General features: G+C 37.4%; 1 protein-coding gene across 1 annotated transcript in view; it reads right to left on the bottom strand.

The window, feature by feature from the left end:
* The window catches only part of BICD1 (BICD cargo adaptor 1), a 139,257-nt gene that overhangs the window by 19,437 nt on the left and 95,505 nt on the right, over positions 1 to 24,315 (bottom strand). The window contains exons 5-8 of the mRNA XM_039247703.1: positions 20,549 to 21,643; positions 15,769 to 15,920; positions 12,586 to 12,903; positions 11,420 to 11,613 (exon numbers count right to left, since the gene is read on the bottom strand). Coding sequence (XP_039103634.1) covers positions 11,420 to 11,613; positions 12,586 to 12,903; positions 15,769 to 15,920; positions 20,549 to 21,643 — 1,759 coding nt within the window. The remainder of the gene's footprint in view (positions 1 to 11,419; positions 11,614 to 12,585; positions 12,904 to 15,768; positions 15,921 to 20,548; positions 21,644 to 24,315) is intronic.

The raw sequence follows: 24,315 nt of genomic DNA, 5'->3' as shown, positions 1-24,315 counted from the left end.
ATTGGAAACTATACGACTTGTGCAGAGATACTTTACTGTCTTTACTTACAAGTCTATTTAGAAACATGGGTTGTACGCAGTAAGCTCCAGTCCTGATCATGAAGGGAATAATGTGTTCTCATAGAATCAGAGTCTCTGGGAGAAGCTCTGTCGGTATTTCTTCACTGTAGCTGTCCATATATCCTCGAGAATGGAACGGAGAGTCTACTGTTGTTAACCTCAAGACTGGCTTCACTGAGGACCTATTGTGGCTTTTCCTTGTTAGGTTTTTCTTAGTGTTCTTTGTAGACAGAAAGCAAGTGTCCCTTTGAAAGTTGAAGTTTGGATTTTACATCCTAGGAAATGTTTATAAACAAAGGATTTTTGTTTTTAAATAATAGAGGTTGTTATGCAGTTACAGTGAGGGCAAACAGAATACCATAGACTAGTGCCAGCAGACTGGATTAAATAGTGTGCGCATAGCAAAGAAGATGCTGATGGCTATTTTCCCCTGGAATACAATGAGGGGGCGGTCCCAGCTGCCCACCAGAACAGAATGCTAAAACTCTTTTTGCATGGGGGGCTTTGGGATATGAAGGCAAGGTGATACCAATACTAGACAGTTGTAGCACTCAACACCCACAAAGGATACCAAAGATACTAAAGGTTAGGGGCTGTAGGGAAGTAACTGACCGCAGGTTGGCAGAATAAGGGCTGTTCTCTGGCTTAAGTGGGGGGCATGCACAGGTAGAACATAGTGAGAGAACATGAGCAGTTTTTCAATTCAGTATTTGGACTAGTTGGTCGTTTGGGGGCAGAGGCTGGTCACTTCAGTGAGTCTGAAGCAGGAACTATAATCTAGAAACCAATCCTAGAGGTATGTGTTTCTTTCATGTTTTCTATTCGTCTACTGATATTTTTTACTGAACCAGAAATGTCAACTGTGCAGAATCAGGAGAGGAAGGCAATTATTGCCCGGAATGTCTTGTGTCTTTTGTGTGTCCCAGCCCATCTATGCCCTTCCATTACCCTTCCAGACTTAGCCAGTTTATAGAGGCCTCCATCTTTTTCTTCTATTTTTAAATGTCTACTTATTTTTGACAGAGAGAGAGAGAGAGAGAGAACAAATGGAAGAGGGGCCGAGAGAGAGGGGGAGACACAGAATCCAAAGCAGACTCCAGGCTCTGAGCTGTCAGCACAGAGCCTGATGTGGGGCTTGAACTCACAAATTGTGAGATCATAGCCTGAGCTGAAGTCAGCACTTAACCGACTGAGGCATCCAGGTGTCTGGAGGCCTCTAGCTTTAGCACCACGTGGCTGGATTCTAGTAGACATGAGTATGACCTGACCACTTTTGCCCTGAATATGCAATAAGTAAGCATATCAAAACACTTTATTTTCTTTCACTTAATGAATGTATTAAGGAAAATTTTAGTTTTTTCCTTCAAGAATTTAACAAGAAAATTTCAACTTCCCTGGGCTTAATAAAATTTTAATAAAATGTAAAAGACTTTAAAACCACATACTTATACTAAAATAGTCAACATGGATTGAAAATTGTTTTCTAATCTAATGTGTACATTTCTGCTATAATGTTGGTTTGTCTACGGATTCCTTCAGTAAATTTTTATCACTGCTTATTTTGCTTACAATGCTCAGGGTTTGAATATGGAATCTTTTAAGAAAATTTAACTTTCTGGATGGTATATGTGACAAAGGAGGGGGTAGGAAACAAAAACAAAAATAAAAAATAAATTAAAATCCTCTGGTCATCAGATGTTCCATTAAGCACTGAAATATTTATTGAGTGGCTTCAGTTTACACCATGAAATCATTTATTTATCTTTATCTTCTCTGTTATCCTGGACAAAGGGAAAACACATGGGACCCACCTGGAAAGATTTTTTTTGTGTGTGTTTTCAGTCTATATATGGTGTCATTAAATTCTACCATTTATAACTGGCAGAATGCATTATAAACATTTTCAATGCACTTCCTACTTAAAATTAAAAAATGAATTTTTTACAAACTTGATTATACCAATTTTAGAAAAATTCAGTTGTGTTATTATTTTAAGAATATTTAAGACATATGGTTTCTTAGGATATAGCTAAACAATAGGAATTAAATTATAATACTGACAAAGAGACCTCGTAACAAATAAAGTAGAAGTATAAAGAAGAATATACAAACATTTAATATGTGCCTATTTAAAAGAGCATTGCCACCAATCAGAAACAAACAAAGCAGAATCAATCTGCAACTAAAAACATTGGCTCAATATTTCATTTTTTAATTTTACTTTAGAGAGCGGGGAGAGGGGCAGAAAAAGAGGGAGAGAGAATCCCAAGCAGGCTTCATGCTCAGCACGGAGCCCATCTCAGGGCTCAATCCCATAACCTTGGGATCATGATCTGATCTGAAATCAAGAGTCATGGCTCAACTGACTGAGCCATCCAGGTGTCTCCTAATATTTCATTTTAAAAGAAAATCTATGTATCATCTGAAGTCTTATTTCAAAATTAGATGTTAGTGAATAAAACTTTAGGTTTCTGTGCAGAAATTATTTCTAGTTAAAACTATTGGTAAGTAAGAAGGCCTAGAACTATACTGTTCAATACAGTAGCTACCAGCCAAATCTGTCTATTGAACACTTGAAATACGGCTAGTCAAACTAAGATGTATTCTAAGTACAAAATACAGGCTATATTTCAAAGACCAAGAAGAAAAGAACATAAGACATCTCACTAATAATTGCTTCCATTGACTGGATATTGCAATGGTAATATTATAGATACATTGTGTTAAATAAAACATATTACTAAAAAAAAGTTCATATGTTTCTTTTTACTTTTTTCTCATATGACTACTAGATTAAAATTACATATCTAGTTCACATTATCTTACTACTGAACAGCTCTGGTCTAGGAGGTGAAACATTCTGGTGACTCCCATCTTATTGAATGGCAAGAAGTATTTCTATTCTGCATATGAAAGCATTTTATAAAGATTTTGTAAAGGTTTTGCAAAGGATTCAAGTATATCTTCCTTCTCCTCATTAACATCTGGCTAAAAATAAACAAAAAGATGAATATTGATATAAAGAAAGCCAAGATATATTAAGTGAAAAAAACAGCATGCATAACAATGTTTGTGTTTGTGCCAATGTTAATACATACATATATAATACATACTTTGTGATTATATATGTACACATTTATATATATTCTCCTTTGCATATAGAGAATGTTTCTGGAAGGACATAAGAAGTAGGCTGGGAGAGAGATACCTTCTATTTTATATTCCTTTGTACCTTTTGAACTTTGAACCATCATTACCTATTGAAAATATACTTAAAAACTATTTTAAAAACATTTAAAAAGGAATAAGAGAAAGTAGAAAATGAGGAAAGCCTACATATTTATATGGAATCTTTTACGCTGTACTACATGGATTCATAAACTTTGCCTCTAAAGTGGATATTTTCTTATAATTGCCTTGATTTTTGGGCATCCATATATAAAGACAACTAAATAAACTTCAAGATTATATATATATATGTATTTGTATGTACACATACATATGTACGTATAAATACACACATATACATATATACATACATATATGTGTGTGTGTGGTGTATATATATACACACTGTCTGAATTAAAACCAGAGAAGTGAATACCCAATTGAAAAGTTTCCAAGTACAACTGTTATGCAGATTTTATTACATTACCTGTATTAAATCACATCTGAAATAAAGTATTCATAATCTATACACCAGAAGAACTACATGCATAAATGATAAGCCAATATTTTGAGATCCTGTAGAAAATTTGGACTGATTATCAATTATCCACCAAACTGAGGGCCAACTATGCAGGGACAGTGCAAGATCCTGAAGATTAAAAGATCAAGGAGCAAGGTTGCTGCCCAAAAGCTTATAGGTTCATAGAGGAATCTGATTTAAGATACTGTGCCCATGCCATCTCTAGTGAGGCAGAGAGGAAGAAGCAGGTAATTCTATCTAGTGGATACAAGGGATCAGAAAAGTCTTCATAATTTCCGTACATTTATGTACCCAAGGGTAAAACTGGTATAGGATATATATAGGTTAAACACTTTGTAAGAGAAAATAAGAAAGGAGAAAAATCTTAAAATTCTATGATATTTTTATATGAAACTCATTATCTAGACAAAAATTGAAATATTTTGCTAGATTAGAGAATATCAGGTATTTTTCTAACGAAAGCAAATAATTGGGAAAAATAAGTTAAACTGTTCAGTTTTCAACTGGGTTATTTTTTAGTTTTCAACTGAGTATCTGTCATTACAGAGACAGATGGAATAAAATGAAGAGACACATCTCTCAGATGACATTTCCCCCGCTCAGAGGACACGTTTAACATTGCATATCCCAACTCAAGATCATTCTGTAGTAAAAGATGTCCTGTAAAGATGGAATTGCTCCTTGAAAGAAATATTGAAAAGAAAGGTGAGGGTGTCAGACATTTCCTCTGTAAAATGAATCAGGACTAACCCAGGAAAAGAAAAATACTCCTGCAACATACATGATACACTACAATTTGGAAATCTGAACCAATTTCTAATTGCATATTACACTGGGGCAAGACAGAAACCTCTATTTTTCAACATGTGGTTGGCAACTTTCTGAATTAATATTTTTTGTTAAATATTTATTTCTGAGAAACAGCGAGAGGTGAAGGATAGAGAGAGAGAGAGAGAGAGAGAGAGAGAGAGAGAGAATCCCAAGTAGGCTTTGCACTGTCAGTGCCGACTGTGCCACCTAAGTGTCCTTGAATTAATATTTTTGACTTAACTTTTGTTTTGTCAGATTCAAACTAAGAGCAACATGCTCCAGCATCAGAAAAGCCCCAAGCTTCCCTCTGTAGAGAAGAACTCCATAGAGCTATGTTAAGAGAAAATACAAGCCCAAAGATTACAAGTTTCTTCTTTTTAAAAATTTTTAATGTTTATTTATCTTTGAGAGAGAGAGAGAGCATGAGTGGGGTGGGGGAGTTGCAGAGAGAAAGGGAGACACAGAATCTGAAGCAGGCTCCAGGCTCCGAGCTGTCAGCACAGCTTCAAACCATGAACTGCTAGATCATGACCTGAGCTGAAGTCAGACACCTAATTGAGCCACCCAGGCGCCCCTACAAGTTTCTTTTAAAAAGATCTTTTTTAATGTTTATTTTTGAGAGAGAAAGAGAGACAGAGAGAGAGATAGAGCATGAGCAGGGAGAGGCAGATAGAGAGGGAAACACAGAATGCAAAGCAGGCTCCAGGCTCCAAGCTGTCAGCACAGAGCCGGACGTGGGGCTCAAACTCACGAATCGTGAGATCATGACCTGGGGTGAAGTTGGACACTTAACCAACTAGGCCACCCAGGTGCCCCAAGATTACAAGTTTCAACAGAATGCTGTTCACTCCGGCTATTTCAAGAATTGAGTCCTGTGGGTGGAGTGGGGTAGGAGGGAAACATAGCGATATGGTGAAAGGGAACTCACAAAAATGGAGAAGCCTCTAGAAGAAAAAATTTGCTTTAGAAAAAAACCACTGAGGCTGTTGGTTCAAGAAGACAGTTCAAATAGCATTCACTGAGCTCCTTCTACCTACAAAATGTGGGAAGATGAAGAAGACAGGCCGTTAAAGTAGGTTGTGTGTACACAGGGCACACTGGCTCTCAGGTATGGTTGGACTTCTCTGCATTCAGGCACACGTCAACATTCACACTGCTCCAGTTTTGTTATCTAGGCTCCACCGCCTCTCATCTGCAAATTTCATGAGACACTGTATCTGCTTCTTTGCCTTAGGAGTTGGCACATCCAATCCATTCTCCACCTTGCTATCAGGACAGTCTTATAAAATGAAAACCTATTCTTACTCTTAAATCAGTCATCTCTGCCAGTGGGATAAAGGCCACTCTCACTAACCTGGCCGTCTGTTTTCAAGTCCTTGGTTTTCCTTCCGGTGTCATTTCCCAGCACTTCCAAGTCCTGCTCCAATTTCTAGTTCCCAGCCTCATGGCTTTTGCACTGGTCGACCTGCTTTACTAGAAGGCTCTGCTCATTACCCACACCTGCATCCCCATCATCTGCCCATCAGCATGTAGTCACCTTTCACAACCAGTGCTCGCATTTCTTTTGGGAGAATGTCCCTAACCATCCTAACCCCTCTGCTTATTTTGGGAATATCTATTAACACCATTACTTATTTGCCTATCTACCTTCCCTAGACTATGAGTTTCTTGAAGCACAAGGACCACGTTTCACTTAAATACCATATTATGTCAAGAGCCAAGAAAAGTGCCTGACACATAGCAGTAGCTCAATACATTTTGATGAATGAGTGAATGAGCAAATGAGTGAAGCAATATGGTCTTGGTACATGCTTAAGAGCATAAACTGCAATATAAAAAACAGACAAATAAATATTTGAATGCAGTGAAATGTAAAGGCCGTTTTCACTAACGAACAGGTTTATGTCTGTTGTTGACTATATATCTGAAAGGATGACTATGTACCTAAGGTTAACACCTTTCTGTGAGTTGCTTTAAAAATGGGTAAACTATGAAACGTCCTACAAAATGTTCAGATTTCACAATACCATTCTCTCATACGAGTTCAGTAATGATACCAGAGGAAGAGTGAGAGAGAAGAGAGAAGTGGGGAGGGAAAGAGAGAAGTGAAAGGATATGGGAAAGCAAAACATCCAAAAGGGAAAGCTCCTAAATGGAAAACGCAACGTGAAGAGCAAACTGCTTAGGCTGTTTCAAGAGGAGAGTTCAAAAGTGCTTTTGTAAGTTTGAGATTTCTTGTTTATCCTGTTGCCATATCGTGATTTATAAGAAAGATTTCTTTGGTCTTCGTCCATAGTTCCAGGCTCACAGAAACCCTTGGAATTTCCTAAGTGTTGGGAGTGACAATGATGTCCTCAGTTATGTTAATAAAGTGACTTTTGGACTCCGCCTAAGGATGGGGGCTGCTTACCAGGAGAATCAAGAGAACGTGCCATGTGATTTGGAGGGTTGGAACTTTCAATCCTACCGCCCAACCTCTGGGGAGGGGAGGCGGCTGGAGGCTGAATCATTCACCAATTGCCAATGATTTAATAATCAATTGTGCCTGTGTGATGATGCCTCCAAAAAACCCCACAAGGACTGAGCTGGAGAATGCATGAGATTTGGGGAGAGTGGTGTGGTCTGGGAGAGAACACAGAACTCCCAGATCCTTTGTCATATCTTGCTCTATGCATCTCTTCCATCTGGCTGTTCTTGACTTAGATCCTTTCATAATTAAATGGTAATCTAGTAAGTATCATATTTCTTTGAGTTCTGTGAGCTGCTCTAGCAAATTAATGAACCTGAGGAAGAGGTCATGGGAACTCTGATTCATAGCTAGTGGGTCAGAAATATAGGTAACAACCTAAATTTGTGATCAGTGTCTGAAGCCAAAATGGGGGTCACTGGAACCTCTAATCTATAGCCAGTTACTTAGAAGCACAAGTAATAATCTGGTCTTTCTTCTGCTGTCGGGAAGCAGGGAGGGGCAGTCTTGTGGGACTGTGGAATCCAGTGTTATTTCTGGATACACACTGTCAGAATTCAGCTGAATTGTAGCACACCCTGATGGTGACTGAGAATTCCTTGTTGGGGTGGGGAAGCCTCCACACACACACAGATACACACACTGCAGCTGGGTTCAGGAACCTAATTTATCTGCCCAAATCATAGCAGTCAAGTCAAGAAATAACAACTCTTACCTATACATTACATGGATTTCTTTCACATATTCTGGTAGACTGATTTCATTTATTGATGAAATAGTAACATTTTATTATTATTATATAAATAATATACAACAACCATTTATATTATAAATAATATAAAACAACTAGTGATTTTATAAAGACGTACTACCCGCTGCCTGATTGTAAACTCACTGATGACAACAGAGTCCCTCTGGATTCAAATTCATCAAGGTTGGTAGCCATATGTGTGAGGACACTAGAGTCTGTTTACCATGATAAGGACAGAGTCAGCAAAAAGAACAAGCAAAGGACAGAAACTCTGGGATTTTAGGGGATGAGGCAGCAGAAAAAGCCAGTCAGAGGCATAGGGCAGAATTATCCTCCAAAAGGTTATATTAATGTTGGAAATGAATTAGTACAAAACAATCTATTCATTTTGGAAATCAATGGCCCGTCCTAGAGTTGATTCTCCAGAAACTGAGAAATTGTGGCTTGAAGAAGATGGCTTTCTGCTGACCATCTCAAAGAAGTAAAATCTATTTGAAAATATATCTTATATATGGTAAATAATATTTTATGTTTTGCATTTTAAATTTTTAAATGAGATTCATATCTGTCATAATTCCTCAACAGAAGGACCCAAAGCAACTTACACTCTTTGTATTTCTACTGAAATGATTTAATTAATTTAATTACTTCAATGGTCCTCAATAGAAAACCCACTTATTAAAATAATAATCATCATCTACAAGCACCTATTAAAAACATATTTCAGAAAACTTATCAAAAAACATTCTAATAAATTAACAGGGGATTATCCTTTTAAAATGATAAATATATATTGTTATTACCTAGTGAATTTTATAATTATCAGCAACTTATATTAAACTCATAAATAAAAAAGACTAATAATATCTATTTTTTCTCATGGATTGAAAATATTTCTTACAGAGAACATAGAACTGGATATAGATGGCATATTTTTCCTTTCTCAGCTTATTGAACATATTTTACATAGTAAAAGCATCATAAATAATATTTAATATGTCTTACCCAAAGCAGTTCAGCCTAGGAAAAATACATATATAGTGCCAATAACCCTAATATGTTTTTTGAAGCTATAATTTGGTGTAGGTAATTAGTCACTTTTTATAGTAATTGATTTGTCCAAAACTTTTTAGAAAATTTTGCTGGGTTGATCTAAAAATTGATTAAGAACTAATCTGGTTGGGCCCATGGTATATAACTGAAAATTTCTTAGGCTATAATAACAGCTTTATTTGTTCCCTTCTTCCATTATTTTAACTTCAAATAAATGGTTAAAAATGTAAGGTTTATCAATATATACTAAGTTGTCATTAAAATAATTTTTTGGCCAAGTGATGATTCTGAATGCAACATTATTTATATTCTAATCTTGTATAGAATAATTTCTAAGGCCAATGGCATTTTCTGCTTATTTGAAACTAAACCATTTAAGAAAACATACTGGTATGCTCATTCATGTATGCTCACTAGTCTTAGAGGTGCAAGATGGGTACAGTGTGCAAAAAGTACTAGAAAGATTCAGAATGTGTGAAAATGGGGAAAATGTTTTGCGAGACTCTTAGTAGACTGATCCACTCTCTTTCAGAGCAACATCAAAACGGAGCAAAAAACAGAAAGATGTTCATCACTGTAACCCAGTGATCTCACTTGAGAAAAAACTGAACTGATGAGAAGTTGAATGCATGAGGGTATTTCTAGCAGCACTGCAGAAACTAACAAAGAATGAAAAACCACCCCAGCATTTAACAGGAGAAGTAGAGATTAAAGGAATAAAATTTGAAATAAAATGTATGATACAACAACCTTTAAAAATAAAAAGAGACTAGGTAGTAGCATAGAAAAGTTTACAATATAATGTTAATGGTTTCGACAATGTAATGACAATGATGTAAATACACATTAATGTAAATAAGGATCAAATGATCATATACAAAATGAAAACAGTTATTGCTAATATTTATTAATTTTTAATCTTACTCAGAGGTCACTTTTTAATTCAAATACAATAGGGTGCCTAATTAATCATAGATAGGATTTCTTTTCTACGCTCTAGTAGATGGTGCTACTACTAAATCCAGTTGGAACACTAAAACAACTTGAAGTGTTTTTTTCAAGTCAGGTGTCCTGATGAATCATAACCATTTTGGTGATTTACAGATACTTCAAGGTACCTTCCAATGGGGTCTGAAACAATAGGAAATGAGCTATGAAAGTAAGAACGCCCAACAGAGTTATAGGTTTTGGGTTGTTGTTTCTGGGTTTTTTGTTTGTTTGTTTGTTTTGTTTTGTTTTTGCGTACATTTGGCTATTATGCTCTTCCAACTCGTTATCACCACCTATTTGCTCAAACATTCTTAGAATGTTGGTTGCGTGGTATAAATTTCCATAGCACACCATTTCATTCCAATCAGTAAGCTGACTCATGAATCAGATGAGGATAATATAAGAGACCCAAAGGCTGAGGTTTCCACAAAGGAATTAAGGTAAACAATGGAGTAAATGAGGTAGGAGAGAAAATCAAAGTGAATTAAAAAAAAAAATTCTGTGGCAAACTCAAAGGCTATATAGTAGGGTCCAGAAGATAACAAAAATAGGTGCAGCAGGTTGGGTACTAGTACTCGGGAGTGAGGGGGCTGCGGAAAACTGCAAAGCTTGCCCTGTTTAAAAGCCACCAGCCAGGCTTCGACAGGTTACTGACCAGCACGATTGCCGACCTCACGCTGTCAGATATTCAGACTCTTTCAAGGGAGACCAGAAACAGAGGCCCTCCTGTGAAATCCGAGTTTCTAACTGCTGACAACTAACTTGAATTAGTTTTAATTTTTCAGTCTTCTGTGACAACCAGCTATTATGCTGCCTTCAGGCTTATTTTGTTTCATGGACTTCCCGTGTGCCTCCTCTGACCTATAGTTAGCAGGCAGAGATTTCTTAGAGGGCTGAAGTTACATTTTCACTGGAAGCTCTTCATAGGAAAATTTTTTTTTATAAAGAAAAAGAAAAATGCAAAATAGTGAAGCTAAAAATAAACTGTGAGCATATTGGTAAGCATAAATCAATAAGGGCTTGCAAACTATAAGAATATTACATTAAGATGTAAATGTTCCAAAGAAGCACAATCTTAGCAGATTTTACTTCTATTTTCTCTATAATGATTGAGGAGACATTCTGAGTCACTACAAAAGGAGATTAGCCCCAAAGGCTTTTTATAAAGATAGCTCCCTTTGCTGAAACTACCTTAAAAATAATCAGAACAAAATGACAAAATCTGATCAAGATAGAATCACTAGGAGCTACCACATTGCAGATAGGACTTGGGGGGGAGGGTGCCCTGCGTGATGCCTGTTGCTAGGTTCCCTTGACATATCCCATTCCTTCCAACTCTCATTTTCCATCACTGGCTGTAAAAAGGAAGTCCCTGGAGACTCCTAAGGAATGCTCCTCTGGCTGAGTCAAGGAGGAAACAGGACACTAGGCTTAAAGGCACTTTCACATTAGCTGTAGGCATTTACCCGTGTCCAAGGTGGACTCTGTGGATGGGTGGATGTGAGTGGTTGGGAGGAAGGGGGAGTGGTCTACTCAGCTAATCATCTGCATCACATGCACCCAAGGAAAAAATGTTTACCTGGTGGAGCCACGGTTAACCTTTTTTCCTTGCTGAGCCGGTGCCCTTGGATGAATTCATTCATGGAAGGGGGGCCCTTCAGAAGAAATGATTCTGTGGAGGTGGGATCAGGGGGAACTCTTAATAAATTCTGTAGGTAGGTAGCCCCTGAAGTCCTGGGACGGCTCTGATCACAAAGGGAAGGTGAAAATTGTCTTGCAGGAGATCCAAGAAAATACATATAGGAAACAAAAAAGTTTTACTTTAATTACCTTTCAAAGCCTCACCAGTGACAACATTATTTATATTGGCATTTAATTTTTTTTTAACACGTAAGTCAAGATTTTTACTAATTGCTTAGTTTCCATACCAGGATACAACCCTATTTGGAAACTGTATTGGATACTGGAAAAGAAATTTATTATAGTTAGTCAGTTTGAACCGCAATTAGAAAATATTTATATTATTTGATTCTTTACTGAAAATTCCTAAAATAAAAATTTTACCATTAACTGAAAATACAAGGTAAGTAATTCAATATCCAGGAGTCTGTAAAAAGGTCATAAAATCAAGCCACTAAAAACCTTGCAAATGATTTCTCTGAGCAACATTCACATACCAAATGAAAAGGCAAAAAACCTGCTTTTAAGAAAAAGACTACACACATTCCATTCCATTTTACCTAAATATAGACATCTCCTTTTGGTCAGTTGTCAGATTTGGGAATATGGACAAAAGTTTCCCTAAAAGAACATATTCATATCCTTGCCCCATTAAAGAGAAGCTGGTAAATAGCACCATTACCAGAGGCACAACGACTTTTAAGTGTCATGTAAAACATAGCTTCATTCTTAATATCCACCTTTTATCTATCAATTTTTAGGCTGGAGGTAAGGGAGAGGCATATTTGTGCATACAAACAACAGCAAAAATGTTGACAGATACTCAAAAATTATTATTACGGTTAATCAAGACGTGGGATATGGGGGACAGAAAGGAATAAATAAACACAATGATCAAAGGTTTTGCTTTGGCAAAGCCAACATCAGCAAGGCCCATTTGTACACCCACTCCCAGTTTTTCTCTTCCTTCCCTTCCTCCATCCTCCATAATAAGACCACATTAACGTTGCAGTTAACTAAAAATCTGGCCTGTGCACCATACTATGAAGATCGCTGCATGCATACCTTTTCCTCTGAGTGCCACTGCTGACCCGAATGTTGGGTGTCTGTGGGCCCTGACTATGCAGGAGGTAAGTGTCTATGGTGGGCACGGTGACTGATGCCTCCCCACTTACTTTAGGGCTGCCGATCTTGCTCTTCCCAAGTTTGCCTTTGCTGCGTCGGGACTGCTCATGGTCAAACTCTAAGTCCTCCAGCCGCTGGGTCAGGGCGAGTTTTTGCTGGATAGCCATTCGTAACAAAGTGTTTAGAGTCTTCTTCTCATCCTCTGCGGCTGCTAACTGTCTCTGCATCTCATCCAACTGGGTGACATACTCATCACATCTAGAACCCAAACAAAAAAGTGGTCAGGAGAAAATTTTGGTGAAATGAAATGTGGAATTTAAGTTGAAAAGTAATGAATTTTACTGGAATTTAGATTTGGAACACTGGTCTTCCCTGAGCAGAATGGAGGTAACCGATTACGGTGGAAAACTGGAAACAGGAGAGAAGGTTCAAGAACTAATGGTTCATTTATACCATGGAATGCATATGGGGACGCTCTTAATGGATGACATCTTAAACCCCAGTGACAGAGTTATTATGGAGGCTGCCTATAATGGAGGAAGAAGAGTGAACTATAACATCTCCGGTAATGTTCACAGCATCTTAGATGTGTTATAATAGCTCCTACTGTGTAACATGATCTTCTTTGGAGGAATGTGACAGGTTTATCATAGACTAGGCTTGTAGTAGGCAAAGGAATAATAATGTTTATAAAGAAAACATTTCCTTTTTTATTTATAGGTTTTACTTTTGCAGCCACACTGTTTTCAATACGGCAGATTTGCTTGAATTAGAAACCTGAATATTTTCAAAGATTTCTCAACCAGAAGATAAAGCAATAAATGTCAAAGAAAACGAAGGTTTGCTATACAGATATAGCAGGCTGTCAGGAACATCTTTATTTGGTTTTGATACCTGTGCTGCAGCTGGAAGATAAGCTCAGTGATCTTTTTTCTCCGCCAAAAGTAAAATCTAAGCACACAAACATTTGGAAGGGAGGATTAATCACACAATTTTCAGAGTTTTTTTTTTTCTGAGTTTACTTACCCGCGAACTTAATAACAAATATTCTTCATGCACCAGCTGAGAGTTAGTGACTTGATGGAGCTATCCGAAATGTGCTGTGCAAACTTTGAAATTAACATAAGCCTTGCAGCTTTTTAAAGAAAAAACAGACTCTAGGTGAAAGAACTTGAGATCCAGGTGGATCCTGTTTTTGTTAACCTTAAATGTCAAGAAGCATAGTAGGGATACTATATACTTACTTATATACATAGTAAGTACATATATACATATATACTTTCTTACTGCACATAGTAAGAAAGATCACATCTTAATAAAATACAAAGTGGGTTTTAGCACCCTGGATTTATTTTAATTGGTTAGATAATATTTTTTAAAAATACTACGGAGTAAGGCAGTTATTACACCTTAAAAAATGTTCTGTGAAAATGCACTGCTTGGGAATAGTAATTCTTATTTAAATCAGATTACGATTATAAAATATAAAAAATATTTTGATTTCTTTTTAAAAGAGGATATATATATATATATAAAATTAAAAAAATTTTTTTTAATGTTTTATTTATTTCTAGGAGAGAGAGAGACAGTGTGAGCAGGGGAGGGTCAGAGAGAGAGGGAGTCACAGACTGAAACAGGCTCCAGGCTCTGAGCTGGCAGTCAGCACAGAGCCCGACGCGGGGCCCGAACCCACGAACCGCGAGATCATGACCTAAGCGAAAGTCGGACGCTTAACCGACTAAGCCACCCAGGCGCCCCTAAAATTTAATTCTACATGTAATGTGGACTGATTTCTTTCATCAAAGGGGGCAGCAGCATTCTCTATCCTGCCCCCCATGGTGGCCAGAGGTGTCAATATACTCTATTCCTCAAACTCTCCCGGGCTCAGACCCAGAAGTCAGTTCTTCAGGTCTGCATGGCTGTGGCCCACCAGGCACTCAGCCTCCTCACAACCATCACCAAGAGAGTCAATCACAAAGTATGAGCTTGAAACTTTCCTCTCCTCATATGCAGGGAAGATGGACAGATTCCAGGCCTCCTATAAAACCCAGGATTTTGTTTACACTTGTATCAGCTACATATAAATTATTTACTAATTCTACAAATAATGCTTTATGAATTTTGCACCACATGTGTAATATATAAGATGCATGACTGCTTTTGTTTTGGTACTGAATTGTGACAGTAAAAAGGGGATGGTGACGCTATTGAAAATCTCAGGATTTTGAAACCTTTCAATCAATATATGCTCGATCACTTCAAGTCAGAAACAAAGCACTTCATAATGAAACTGGTTGTGAGAGGTAGTCACTAATATTTGTCTAATTAATTAGCATGGCAATGTGAAAAACTTGATGATAGATACAATTACATTTTACAAATTATAATTTAGGGGCACCTGGGTGGCTCAGCTGGTTGAATGTCCGACTCTTGATTTCAGCTCAGGTCATGATCTCACAGTTCATGAGACTGAGACCCACATTGAGCTCTGTGCTGACAGTGTGGAGACTGCTTAAGATCCTCTCATTCTCTCTGTCTCTCTCTGTCTCTCCCCTTGCCCCAGTTCCCTGCTCATGCTCTCTCTCTCTCTCTCTCTCTCTCAAAAAAAAAAAAAAAGGAAAGAAAGAAATTATAATTGTATTCACAGTATATTAAAGTCCAAATAATTAGCTGATATAATGAGCACTTATATTCATCATGAACATGTCTTTCTCATGCAATACTTACTAATGATAAGGACTTTTATGTCACAGAAATAAATTTCAGTGGTGATAATATAATATTTAGCTATTTTAAGAAATACATTTTCCCCCATTATCAGAGGCTTTTAGGGGGGTGGGGGGCGGCTCTAATTCTTTTGGTTACATAAGCTCTAGGAAACATATCAATTACATTAATTTAAAAATACTTTTATGTAAAAGAATTGCTTGATCCAGTGTGTCCAGTAGAGGGCTCTGGAAAACAGCACAAAACATTTTGCCTTAGACTTGTCAGAATTGCATCTCAGGTATTCTCTTCACAGCTCACTGTCTTGGACTGCGCACAAGAGGTGTGCATGTGACTGTGAATTATAAAGTCTTTCTCCCATGTGCCCCACCTCATCTTGGAAGAAAAAACTGTTACCTTGTTGCAAACATTGCTCTCAGGGATGAGAAAGTTGCTGCATCTTCTTTCAAAGCCTTCAGTTCATTCCTAAGCTTCGTCATAGTTTCAGTCACCATTGCTTTCTCGTTTTCGTATTTGTTCTTGAGATTAGCTAGAGCCACCTCAGCCGTCTGAAGCAGAAAAACCACAATGCTTAGGATTTTCATATCAGGAAAACCTATCATACAGATTTTTCCATGCTGGGTGGTCTAGGACTTTCTTTCATAAATAGAAAGTGAAATTGATTTGGTTAAATTTTATATAAACATATATATGTACTCAGACATAAGGCAGTTTTTTTTTTAAATCCATAACATGGTTAAATTCCCCTGGAAGCCAGCTATGAACCAGAGTTAGTATCAGAAACTAAGGAAATGATCCTAGTTCAGTAAATATTGTAATGTAGACTCTTGAGAGTCTGTAACATTTCAAATAGAAAGGGAGCTAAAATTAAACTTTATACAAGAAGGATTTTATCAAGGAGAAGGTAGTAAAGAAGCTCAGCTTCCAACAAATTCAATAGAATGTGGGGTGTCTGGATGGCTTAATCAGTTGAGCATCCGACTTCAGTTCAGGTCAGGATCTCATGGTTCATGAGTTCAAGCCCCATGTCAGGCTCTGTACTGACAGCTCAGAGCCTGGAGCCTGTTTCAGATTCTGTGTCTCCCTCTCTCTGTGTTCCTCCTCGACTTGTGCTCTGTCTCTCAAAAATAAATAAATGTTAAAAAAAAAAAAAAAGAAACACAACAGAATGCAAATATTCTTGTGTCGCCTCTGCTCGGGGAGCCTGAAACATACAATAAAAGACAAAGGCCACTCCAATTTATAGCACGAGTACACAATAAACTATAAATCCATATTACATGTTTAAGGAAAAGAATTCACAAAGAACCAATTACTTCCTGCCTTTGCACAGAACTTCAAAACAATAAATTATAGTCTAATTTAATTCTTCACAATCTCCATAAAAGCAGAAATTCCAAAATGTTGAATGAATTAAAATCTCTGTTTGAACTGAGAATTTGGGCATTTCTGAATCTTTTGAATTTAAAAGCGTTTCAAATTGAAAACTAGTTTGACACACAGTAGGAAGAAAAAAATGTTAATTGAATCAATGCATGAAATCAATGTGTATTTAGGGACTGCCTGTTTGATGCATAGCACATGGTGTACATATACTGAAGCCAAAATGAAAACATATCATTTTAACAAACTGTTAACCACAGCTTTTCAGAGAGTGTAAAAATACTCAATACTAATGAAAACATCCATTACTAATGAAAAAAAATCCATTGCTAAGGGGATGTTCCAGGAAGACTACCCTGGTTTTTAACATTTCCTTTTGCGCTTAAAATGGACAGCTTCAACTTTCTTATGCAAAGTGCCAACTTCTATAGAGATATTGGGATTCTTTTTAAAGTTAAAACAATATTGGGAAAGGGTAGCTTGTTAATGTTTTGACTCCAGAGTAGTTTCCTATAGGTTTTAATTGAATTTAAATTCTGATTAAAATGAGAATTTACTGACAAAATATTGTAGTATATTCTGTAGCTGTAACTCAATGGAATCTTCAGAAATACTATTGATTCAGAAAATTATCCAGAATACAGAAATTGATCTGGGGAGAGAAATGGCGGTTTCCCCATTTAAAAAAAAACTTATACACATATTCATATAGGACTGTTAAATTTAAGTTGTGAAAATCCAGACGTAACAAAGTTGTAAGCATTTGGAGCCAAAAGGTCAGTTATCCAAGGGGAGGAAAGAATAGAATGACAGAAGAGCAAGACCTGAAATAGAAGTACAAACTCACTTATTATTTGTGAGAAATGTCCCCAAAGACTGTTTTGTTTGTAGGCTTATTGGTCCAGACTGTACAAAGCTTTTCCAGAAGTAAGAAATTCTAAGTATCGGGTCGCCTGGGTGGCTCAGTCGGTTAAGCGTCCGACTTCGGCTCAGGTCATGATCTTGCGGTTCGTGGGTTCGAGCCCTGCGTCGGGCTCTGTGCTGACTGCCAGCTCAGAGCCTGGAGCCTGTTTCAGTCTGTGACTCCCTCTCTCTCTGACCCTCCCCTGCTCACACTGTCTCTCTCTCTCTCTTAAAAACAAATAAAAAACATTAGAAAAAAAAAGAAATTCTAAGTATCTACAGCCCACGAGTAGATTTGCTGATGTTTACATTTGCTACGCTCCCCATGCCCCTTGTTTCCAGCCACAGAGATCTTCACAACCATTCCCTGAATATATCATTCTATTCCCTGGCTCTACCTGCTATTCTTTCAGTCTGGAAAGGTGTCTTCCTCTTCTGGAAAATAACTCCTGATCTTTTAAGAACAAATTCAAGTAAAACTACTTCCATGAAGTGTTTTTTTTTCCTAACTCGTTTAGGAAACATTAATTGCTTCCTCGGCAACATTTCTATAATTTATATTCTAGCATGTATAACATCAAACTGCAATTATCTCTTTCTTTCCCAATGCTCTCACCAGTTTGGGAGTCCTATTCTGAAGGGCAGGGATGCTGTATTAGTCTTCTTTGAATGTTTAGCATCTAGCCAGTTCACTACACAGATGCTATTTCATAAACATTTGCATATTTCAGCAGAAGACACTGTGCATACAGAAAAACCTGAAGTATATTAAAAGATTCATAGAGAAAGCAGAATGACTATTTTTTAAACAAGAAGATTCCCCCACTTCTCTTTATGACAGAATTCTTACTTTAGTCTTAATAGCGAACATTCCACAATGTCTAAATATAATGGATGTCATCTGCAGACATCTGAAGTTATTTAGGGCACATAAGCATCATAGCAATAGGCCCAACATCATTAAAATGTAAACTAAATGCATGGCTAGAAATGTGTTTTCATTTTATTTACTGAGACCATAAGGGTTGGGATGCTAATGTAATGCAAATGGTACCACAAACCACTGAGAAAATAAAAATTCAGCCAGGAATCCTTTGTCTTCCTGAATTGTACTGAATTCCTTTGATACTGTTTCTACCTCTCAGTGACATGTCCTGCTCTGTAAATAGTTAACAGGCATGTGTTGAACTCCTACTAGATTACCTGGTCACTTAATTTGCATCCTTACTTACTACCTGCCTTGAACTATGTAATTAAAGAATGCTCTCTCGTGGCTTATCAACCATGCTTATCTGTATTTCTGCATCATTTAAGCTTCTTATCACTTATAGATCTAGATTTCTAGGTTGTTAATATTCACAGGAAGAAGTCAGAGATGCTATTTGAATGGCTTGACCAAGAATGCCCAGGATATTAGCTCCTTGATAAAGGTTGTCTAAGTCTTATCTAACATGGTTTTAGTCATATGGTATTGGCTATTTATGAATACTCTAAATACCTGAGTCTTTGGACTGTAGTAGTTTATGGTAGTGAATTCTTTATTTTTTTAAGTTTTTACTTACTTATTTTTGAGAGACAGAGAGATAGAAAGAGCAGGGGAGGGGCAGAGAGAAAGGGACAGGGAGAATCCCAAGCAGGCTCTGTACTGATGGGCTCAAACTCAGAAACCATGAGATCGTGACCTGAGCCAAAACCATGAGTCAGACACTTAACCAACTGAGCCACCCAGGCGCCCTGCAAATTCTCTCATTCTGACCTCAAATTGGAGTCAGATCTCTCACAATTCCTTATTCATCTTAATCTCTTCTATTTCCCTGAAGTGATGACACGAAAGAAGGTCCTAATTTGTCCTTAGATTTATATAAAACATGTTTACAGTGCAAACAATATTACTGCTTGTGGGATAGACCTCCCAATTATATCAGTGGATTATGGGAACTAAAGACCAAGATACTAGAAAACTGTACTGTGGATGACACAATGTTGGCATGGCTTCCCTCATACAAGGGTAAAAGGAGAAGCATTGCAGCTCAAATTAACCACTCCACAACATCAGCACCGCTTACAACATTTCCAAGAAGGTTTTTGATGCTTTGTTTCTCTTTATCCACACCCTTTATCAGCACTCTTCTCAAATGTATCTTTCAAGATTTATGTTCCAGAGAAGCTAAACAGAGGTTAAAGATGTTTTCCCATCTATATTTCACAGCATTCCCACTCAGGTAAAGCTCAAGGGTGGAAAACAAATTCAGTCATGAAGGAGATCTAGGAATTAGTCAGGTGGGGTCATGTTGTAGCATTCTTGCTTATTCCAGAAGGACAAGATCTATGCTTAGGAAAAACTTTCTACTGCTTAAGCGAGGTGATGAATTAACATTGCAACTAAGCCTAAATTTCAGGTATGTGGTCACTGGCAGAGCTAGTAGACATTTTCTCTCTCTCTCTCTCTCTCTCTCTTTCTCTCTCTCGCTCGCTCCCCTGTTTGCTCTGGTGTTTGCCAGGTGTCTCCCTGGTGTAGGCTTCCATGCCAGCCCATTCAACCACCCCTCCATCTCCTGTTTCCACACTCAGTGACTGCTGGACTCCAGCTAAGTACTGCCAGAATTGCCTTTCTACAACTGCAACTAAATCTTCTCCTTGGATCCTGCTTTAACTTCCTCACCTCTACCTCCCCTAGAGGGGCATAGCTACTCTCCTATATCATCTACTCACTCACTGAAAAATAATTATTACATTCTGATCTGGTGCTGAGACATAGTTTGATTCATTTACTCTGCTGACCAAGAATCTGAACTCTCACCCTGATGATAACGGACACTCAAAAACATTAAAGAATTAACTAGTTAAGAAAGCGTTGGCTAAGCATGTGTCGTGAGTAGAATGAGGTCACCTGTTTGTTGGCTTTCAGCACTGCCCTCAGTGTGGCGATCTGCTCCCGTTTGGTGCTCAGCAGGGACTTGAGCTTGAGGATCTCTTCCATTAAGGCTTCCTTGTCTTTATCAATCATGGGGGCCAGCTCCCGTGCTGCTGCTCTTTGACGAGACAGTTGCAAGGACCGGTCCACAGCTTTCTGCAGATGTTTGATTTGGTCCCGGATTATGGCATTAAGGTTATAGATATTCATTGGCTCTTTGCGGATGTCACTTGTATCCAATACTGGAGATGATGGTGGGGCAGTAATAACAGGAGAGATTGTGGGGGTCTTGGTTGGACTTGGTTCTTTGCTGGCCTCTGTGTTTTCTTTTGAAACTGGTTCAGATGAGGTCCTTGTTTCTACTGGGGATGACACACCCCGCCTGGCTAATCGTGGAGACAAAAGTCCCCTGGGATCATCAGGCCCCTTCAGGCTGCCACTACGAGTGACTCTGCTTTGCCTATAGTAGTCCAGCATGACCCTGTTGGGGGTTTCATTATTACACAGACATACATGGTGGTAAAGCTGAGCTAGCTCCTCACTAAATGTCACCAACTCATCCTGGGCTGTATTAAGGGTATTGTGATTTTCATTGGCTATGCTGGTCATCTTTTGCAACTCCTTCTCCATGTGGGCCATCTTCTCTCCACTCTCCTTGGTGGTCTTTTCAAGGCTTGTAACCTGCTCATCATACATTTGGATCTTACTCTCATACTTGGCTTTCTCTTCAGTATAGTTTTCTACAGATTTATTATATTTCTCCTTTAAGGCCTTAATTTCAGCTTTCAAATCAATCACCTCAGTTACTGCCACTCTATACTTGCATTCAAGGATCTCTAAGCCATTGATGTCCACCTCATAGTCATGGGCCTCCTCCCCTGAGTCCCGGCCCTTCTCCCCATCCAGCTCAGCCTTGAGCTCTTTGCTGCTCTGTAGGCCTCTCATGGCATTAACGTGTTCTGTGAGCCGGTGAACCCGTTCATGCTGCTCTGTCAGCGCCCCCTTGGTGTGTTCCAGCTGCGTCTGTGACTCCTGGAGATTGGCCAGAAGAATGGCCTTTTCCCGCTCTACCTGTGATGGCAAAAAAAAAAAAAAAAGGTCTCTGAATGATTTCAAGGCAATGCCAATGATGCACTTGATCCATTCACAATCAGGCATGTATACATTTAAAATACCTGCAGCAGAGCCAATGTCCCCATTATTGCAAATTAAATTGGAGTGTGTTTTCTTTTTTCAGCAGTTCTGGTAGGTCAATCAGTCTAAAAGTACATCATTTTAAAAGAATTATGCTATGCATATTTACTCATCTGAATTCTCATGTATTACACATGTACACTCATGAAACCTGAATGTTATTCAAACAATCTTATATTTATCTTAACATCTTGCAGAAAACATAACATGACTTCAAGAGACAGTACTTGGCACTGTTTTTGGAGAGCCTTGCAGTGTATCTGCTCCTTAGCTCATCTGGGATAAGTGACTGTCTCAAGGTGCCTATGAATCATTCTTTCCTTCTGAGAGCTCAACCCAAAATCAGATTTAACACCTAAGGCTTTAACTTACTAAATAATGCTGGGAACACTAACCATCTCCTTAAAATAAAAAATAAGCCTTTAATCCCCAAAATAGACATATGCACAAAATTTGATAGCTTTTAATATAAAAGTCAGAGAACACAGAGTTTTAGGCCTAAAGGAACAATTTACAAATCATTTCAATTCTTTCAGTCCAAATAGGAATTTTAAAAATCAGTAATATATTTTATTAAAATGACAGCTTTATTATTATATAGGTAGTATTATTCTGATCGCAATATAAAAATATTCTGACCTCAATATAAAATACTGTCTCATTAAATATAAGTTATAAAAGGGGGCCTAAGAGGCTCAATCGGTTAAGCATCTGAGTTGTGCTCAGGTGATGATCTTGCAGTTCAGGAGTTTGAGTACCACATTGGGTGCTGTGCTGACAGCTCAAGGCCTGGAGCTTGCTTTGGAGTCCGTGTCTCCCTCTCTCTCTCTGCCCCTCCCCCACTGGTGCTCTGTCTCTCTCTCTCTCTGTCTCAAAAATAAATAAACATTAAAAAAATTTAAAACATAAGTTTATAGGAAATTATAATAGGAGAATTTTTTAAGTTTATTTATTTTGAGAGGGGAGGAGGGGCAGAGAGAGGGAGGGAGAGAGAATCTGAAGCAGGCTCCATGCTGTCAGCACAGCACAATGTGGGGTTTGAACTCCCAAAACCTGAGCAGAGACCAAGAGGCAGATGCTTAGCTGGCTGAGCCACCTAAACACCCCTATAATAGAAGAATTTTAAAAAGCGTTTTCTGGGGGTGCCTCAGTGGTTCAGACAATTAAGTATCAGACTCTTGCTTTCAGCTCAGATCATGATCTCATGGTTTATAGATTGAAGCCCTATATCAGTCTCTGTGCTGAGCATGGAGATTCTCTCTCTGCCCTCCCCAGTTCTCTTTCTCTTTCAAAATAAATAAATAAATATTAAATATTAAAATTAAAAATTAAAAATATTAAAATATAAAATTAAAATATTAAAAACATACATATTTAAATATATAAATATATTTAATTTTTATATAATATAATATAATTTATATATAATTTAATTCATTTAAATATTTATATATTTAGTTTATAAATTAAATTTAAATTAATAAAATAAATTTTACATTTTTAAAATTTAAAATTTAATAAATTTATTTATATATATTTAAATATATATATATTTTTAAATTGTAATGTTTTATTTATTTCTGAGAGATAGAGAGAGAGACAGCATGAGCAGAGGAGGGTCCAAAAAAGAGGGAGACAGAGAATCCAAAGACAGGCTCTAGGCTCTGAGCTGTCAGCACAGAGCCCGATGTGGGACTTGAACCCACAAACCAAGAGATCATGACCTGAGCTTCTGACCAACCGAGCCACCCTGGTGCCCCTAAATATATATATATATATATTTTAAAAAAAACATTTTCTGTCCCTCCATGCAGGTGATCATTATGAATTAAAAGTTTTTACATGCTTATAATGTAAATGTGTTTTTATAAGCATATAATGTTACTGATATTAATATTTTATATATTAATATATAACACAATAATATATTATGCTCTATAAATAGAGTATCAATATATTGATATTAGTAATATATTGATACTATTAATGTTTAAATATTATTTAAAGATAACAGATTGATGTTGAATGTTTTTATATCTAAAGGAATTTATTAATTTGAACTTTTCCTAGATCATACATTATATCCCTCCAAACTCCTAAATTCCTAGGAGTTAAATAAAATTATTATTATAATAACATAATAAATACGAATAATTAAACTATAATTAATATTATATCAGCATATTATTTTAGGAGATCCACAGCTATCTATAAATTTACAATACAGTAGGTAGTATTTTTATAATTCTTTGTGGTACTTGATATTCTTCATATTATTATCATATATAGACAGTCCTCACTTAAGTTTCTTGTTTTAATGTTTTTAATTTATTTTTTGAGAGAGAGAGAGAGAGACAGCGTGATCAGGGGAAAGTCAGAGAGAGAGGGAGATGCAGAATCTGAAGACAGGCTCCAGGCTCTGAGCTGTCAGCACAGAGCCCGACGTGGGGCTTGAACCCAAGAACCATGAGATCATGACCTGAGCCGAAGTCGGACGCTTAACTGACTGAGCCACCCAGGCGCCCCTTCACTTAAGTTTTTAATATGTA

Source organism: Hyaena hyaena, unplaced genomic scaffold, assembly GCF_003009895.1.
Source record: "Hyaena hyaena isolate Hyena2069 unplaced genomic scaffold, ASM300989v1 scaffold_303, whole genome shotgun sequence".
In the NCBI taxonomy this organism is placed as follows: domain Eukaryota; kingdom Metazoa; phylum Chordata; class Mammalia; order Carnivora; family Hyaenidae; genus Hyaena; species Hyaena hyaena.
This window is presented reverse-complemented; position numbering and strand designations above follow the sequence as displayed.